General features: G+C 40.4%; 1 protein-coding gene across 2 annotated transcripts; it reads right to left on the bottom strand.

Moving 5' to 3' along the window:
* Positions 1-160: 160 nt before the first annotated feature.
* Positions 161-4815, bottom strand: LOC117234443 (phosphotriesterase-related protein). 2 transcript variants are annotated; one of them, XM_033495646.1, is made up of 8 exons: positions 4700-4814; positions 4522-4627; positions 4026-4185; positions 2950-3140; positions 2061-2213; positions 1624-1788; positions 974-1194; positions 161-395 (listed from the first exon to the last, which is right to left on the bottom strand). In XM_033495646.1, exons 2-8 carry the CDS (start codon positions 4550-4552, stop codon positions 264-266), a joined length of 1053 nt encoding a protein of 350 aa, XP_033351537.1. In that variant the 5' UTR covers positions 4553-4627; positions 4700-4814; the 3' UTR covers positions 161-263. The 2 variants fall into 2 exon arrangements, with proteins under 2 accessions (XP_033351537.1, XP_033351536.1); XM_033495645.1 differs by having other exon boundaries at positions 4522-4815.
* Positions 4816-5435: the final 620 nt, after the last annotated feature.

Genomic DNA, 5435 nt, shown 5'->3' with positions numbered 1-5435 from the left:
CGTTACTTGACAAATCGCGCTGTTAATTCAGAGAAACTCTATCTATTTTCAGATTCATACTGGAAATCGAGATCGCCGATATGCAAGCTGTTTAAACGTTGAACCGTTTTGTAAACTCTGATTAAAACCGTTTTAATAAGAAATCGGTCTTATCGCAAACTCGTATGTACAACATGAAGTTTATTTGAAATATAATTTTTTAGAAATATACAAATATTCTTTCGCCTTGATTCCGATTTCGCGATACCTCTCGCTGGAAGGCTTCAAGAGGTCAGCCAAGTTCTTGGATTGTGAATAGTCAGCGTGTCGATTTCTTCGGAAGTGAAACCCTTCAGCGTCATTTTTGGCACGACGTTGTTCAAAATATGAGAAAATCCGTGTCCGCCAAACTTCATCTTCGTTTAAAAATGAAAGAATTTCGTTAGAACAGTCGAGATGGGTTTTTTTCGTATTTCTTTTGTTCCATCATATCGTTAATAAATAGACCGCGGACGTTTGTGCGTCGTTTGGAAATTTAAAGGTGCGTCCATCTACAGAACGCACATAATTCATAAATATATATATAATAAGACACTTAACGATTGATCGGATAAGATTTAAATTGAAATTCGAGATTCTATTACGTGAATATACAGGGTCTTCAATCGTAGGTGTCAGAAAATTTAAAGGATGATTCTTGAAGCCGAAATAAGATGAAAATCAAGAGTAAAAAAATTGCGTTTTCGGCTTTGTTTTTTAATTATTGACGATTAAAGATCGGCCAAAATGTGCCTGCACGCGGGCAAACCTCCTTACACGAACGCAAGGGGGTCAGCCTAAGCAGCGGGGCGTACAGCATATAAAATACACGATACATAAAATATCCAAAGCGTACCGATTATCATATTCAGCTTCAGTTCCATTTATAAGAACGCGAAATTGTACAAACGTCCGCAGTCTCGTGATTCATTCGGTACAATGTCTAAGTACGTACCAATCTGTGTTTCGTGTGAATGTCGTGACTCAAGAGTACACGATCCAGCTTCTGGTCACTCCGAAAATATTTCACACGATCGATTCGTTGCGCGTCGGAAATCATATCTACCGATGGATTTAGCTGGTAAAAGGAACATTCGCATCCGAAAAGATCGAACTGGCAGTAACATTTCGCATCATCGGCGAACTGCAGAAGGTCCTCCGGGTTCGGTATAGTTCCTGTCGATTTACCAATCGTGTTAACCAGGTAATAAGAACAAAACAATCGACAATCGTGCCACGTTATGCACGAAATGAAGATTTATATCGATAAAAGATTTAGATCGATATTTGGCCTAACGTGACGATATTGTTGGGTAGATGATACATTTACAACTGTACATGTGAATGCGTGTGTAAGCGTTAGAGGGCGTCCAGACTTAGTAGAGACAAAAGACTGTTGCCAGATGTTAGAAGAATCTGGAAGAGTCGGTTGAGAACTAGCGTGCGTGCAAGAAGGTTGTCGAGATCTTCAGAGTGTAAGATATATGTATAGCTGTTGCGTGTAAAATAAAGTAAACGATTTGTATTTCCGAATCCTTTCTTTACCTTAACAGATATCTATCGTCGAACAACGCGTATCGTTTAATGGCATATGATTACACGTACGATCGAGATGAGAGAGAATCGCCTTTTTCGCATCGCCGCCAGCTTCTTGGTAAATTCTCATTATCTCCGAGGGTGCCGCGGCATCTCTTCCAGGATGAAAGCTGACAGGGCACTTCAATTGTTGCTGGACCTCGCCGGTTGCTTGGATAGCCCGTTTCTCGAAAGCTACGTGAGAAATCGAAATACGATTCGTACGATTAATCAGAAGTATTCGACTTCGCTCGTACAAAAGCTCGTACAAAAAGATTTGGGGTACGCCGTTCGAAACGCGGAGATCATTTAAGACAAACGAATGTCTATGGAATATCTCGTGTACAAATTAATTTCACGTAATAAAAGGTATTTTCGCAAGCTACAAAGATCATAAAAGAGATCGTGTAAAATTGAACTACGAATTTATGGATTTCTCGGAATAACATTCAACGCAAGATACGTACGCGTGATCGGCCAAGTGCTTCCAACTTCTCCTATGAATCCTGTTTTTACATCAGGATACTCCTCGCAACCAATAGTCATCTCTTTCAGCATCACATCGTACATGTCTTCTTTCAGCAGATCCTCCTTAGTTTGAGTTGCGCTAACGTAGTAACCTTTTATTAAAATCAGATAGGAAATTAGATAGGATTTTAGCAAAATTAGATAGGAAACAAATTCGACGTTGTAATAAAACGAATACGAGATCCGCTCGAAGAGTATCCAGTCGTACGATCCTTTTGAAAAAGTCACCATGAAAAAGTTGACCTCTCGTTACATCTACCGTAGAAAGTTGCTTCACTTACGTACGTGAACGTCCAACGATAAACCGTAAAATGTAAATAGCAGGGACACGCGTTACGCGACCTCGCGGGATGACATCAAAATTTTAGCTCGACCGAAACGATGTTTGGATTTTGACGTTGAATCAAAACGCGTAGTAATCGTTCGAATCCAAATTCGAAGAAACAGCTGACACGCAGCCAACTAAATCACCGCCACCTTCGACCAACACCTGTTCATTCGTACCGCTAACGCGTTAACCAGTTAGCTGTTGCGATCTCTTCGAAAAGCGCGTATTTAGAACGTGTCGCAACAAGTAAACTGCGACGAGTATACTCGTCGAACACAGCTAATCGACCAACGAGCGAAAGGTAGCTCGACGTACGATCGATGTTCCCAGTCACTGTACATCCTGCTATCTTGGCAAAGTGGCTATTCGCGTACGTATAGCGAAATTTGTCTCGAACGATCCTTTAAGTTACATCAAAATGCGCTCTCGGACGTTCGTATTCGACCGAATATTTCACCGACGAATCTGGTGTTCATCGATTAATTGCGAAAGTACGTTACCAGTTCCGGCGATGACGTTAATTCCAGTCACTTGGCTGACTTTCCTCATGAATGGAATGTTGCGTTGCAAACCGTAATTACTATTCTCCACGATAGTACCGCCGCCAAATTCTTTGTACAATCTTACATCCTCCAGAATAGCGTCCTCCGTGCATTGATCGTTGTATATTAAATTATACGGGTTACTGTAACTGTGAAAAGAAAAGCAAATCGTTGTAATCGTTGCCTGTGTCCGCTTAAATCGATACCATAGCTACGATCTGTTACTTCTCGTAGAACGTAGCTAAGGGAATTTGAATTTGACCCCCTCGGCGATTGTAGAAGCGATGTTGAGAGGGTCACAGGTATACGAGGCCGTCCGCCTCTTCTGCGAGCGAGCAGAAAGGGAGAGAAAGAAAAACTCTCGCTCTTGTAGGATAAGACGACGGAGGAGGATGGCAGTCAGGCGGCCTAGAGCCGCTTCATCGCCGTCCCAACGGACCACGACCAGAGGGAGCGATAGCGCCAGGGGCAATGGCCCCCCTCAACGCCAAATTCAATAGTGAGGAATTATTAGGACTGGCTCGAACAAGAGGACGAAGTTAATTCGTAAGAGGTTCCTGGAGCACCGCTGTCATACGCGTAGGATGATCATCGTGGAGTTTTAGTCTGTGGCGGCACGGAACAAAAGGACAGCAGTCTGTCTTGCACCGTGAAATAAACAAGTACTCGGTGACATTGTATAGCAACGCGTCGATTGAACTCTTCGTGTCAATCGTTAGTTGTTAATCGTTACCGGTTATTTGTTGATCATATCTGTTAATTGTTATTTGTCGACTCTGTCCGTTGAATCGTTTCTTAATAAACTATCGTTTGTTTAACATCCGAGCATCATCATCTGTTTAACATCATACCACCTCAAATCGGTAGGAGTCCGACACTACTCTGCTGTGTCCATGAGGATTCCTCCACGTACAAAAAAAGGAAAAAGAGATAAACTCTCTGAACGAATGAAACTTAGATAGAAATTCCTGTTTGATTAAATAAAAATGTAGCTTTCCGGTGTTTGAATTTCGAGCTTCGTTTATCGCACTTACGGATATTGTTTCAACATTCCGAAGTTTCGAAGCTCGATCTTGCCATCGAGAAACCGTTTCAAATGACCTGGCGGCTGTACGTAAAACGTGGCGAAGTTCAACGATAGATGTTCGTGCGTAAGGGTCCTTCCAAGCTGGTTCGCATTTTTCTTTCCAAGAACTTGAAAAGAAATCGTAGTTGAATAACGCGATTGTAACGCGCACGATAACTTAACGACAAATGTTAACGAGTACCGTGAACGAGAATGTAAAAATTACGAGATACCACTTATAGACTTGTAGATAATCGTCTTCTACGATTTTACAATTTCACCTCAACTGACGTAATTAAATAGCTTCTAATCTATACGTACAATTCATTTTTTTTAATTTTAGTCCTTTTACTATCAAACTTATCGTATTATTATCGTATTGTAATTCGTAGCGTATTAAGTTTCGCCAATAACGTTCGTTCGATTCGTTAAAAGAGCTCCGAAAATAAACTGGTATACTTTACCAGTTTCCACAGAACCGGATGCACGCGCCATGCTTTACACGATTATGTACCAGTTTTCCTGCGTGTTCGGATTTTCAAAAATCACAAACAGACCACCGAACAATTTCTGCGGACACAAAGTAAGCGAGAAGACAATTAATTCGCGTTTGTACGGTATAACGTAACGAAAGTATCGCACATCTAAATAATCTTATTTTTCCGTTTGCAATCAAGTTCTTGAGATCTTTGCGAACAGAAACGCTGGAGAACGTGCAATTCCTTGCTCTACTTGTCACACACTGACGTTTTATGTTTACATGCGTTGTAACACTGGTAAAGTACGTAGTAAAAATATGACCTTCGACACGCTTACTTCGACGAGGTCTTGGCGAGTCTTTGTTTATCGGATAATCGGATAGATTAAATAAATTTATTTCGATTAAATTAGATCGCTTGGGCAAGGATTATCTTTCGAAAGAGATTCGCTGTAACAATTAGAAATCTTTGAAAGTGGCAGGAAAAAAATTTCAAAGGCGATAAAACGATAGATAGCCTTTTTACTGTAACGAGGTCAGACGCGAGCATTTTATGTCTGAGACAAAAATAACAAATGAGGAAATGTTTGTCGGATTGAAGGTCATAATGGCATAAGTCAGGTTTTCGAGAATTTAAACTTGCTCCGACTTTCGGAATTATTTTTTATATAAAAGTAAATAAAAAATATAATAAATTGTTTAGGATGATAAACGCGAAACGCATCGTTTTAGGAAAATTCGCAACCTACCGACTTACGTCGCTGTATTAGGATGATTTTATAGTTATGGAACGTAGTTAACGTATTTCGGTCGTAACGGATTTTTCGGCATTTCGTTGAATGAAATTAAAAGCTTAAAAATATTTATTTGCAAGTTCGTTCAACGTCTTATAATCTAAAT

The sequence above is a fragment of the Bombus vosnesenskii genome, unplaced genomic scaffold (genome assembly GCF_011952255.1).
Source record: "Bombus vosnesenskii isolate JDL3184/JDL3185 unplaced genomic scaffold, Bvos_JDL3184-5_v1.1 scf7180000013305, whole genome shotgun sequence".
NCBI classification, from domain to species: Eukaryota; Metazoa; Arthropoda; class Insecta; order Hymenoptera; family Apidae; genus Bombus; species Bombus vosnesenskii.
Note: the sequence above shows the minus strand (reverse complement) of the source record. Positions and strands in the feature narration are given on the sequence as shown.

Coding starts and splice junctions, on each gene's coding strand:
- LOC117234443 (XM_033495645.1), bottom strand. CDS start 4,552: ATGGCGCGTGCATCCGGTTCTGTGGAAACTG. Junction 1,789..2,060: donor AAGCACTTGGCCGATCACGC/GTACGTATCTTG, acceptor TTTCTCACGTAG/CTTTCGAGAAACGGGCTATC. Junction 396..973: donor TTCACACGAAACACAGATTG/GTACGTACTTAG, acceptor TTTTAAACGAAG/ATGAAGTTTGGCGGACACGG.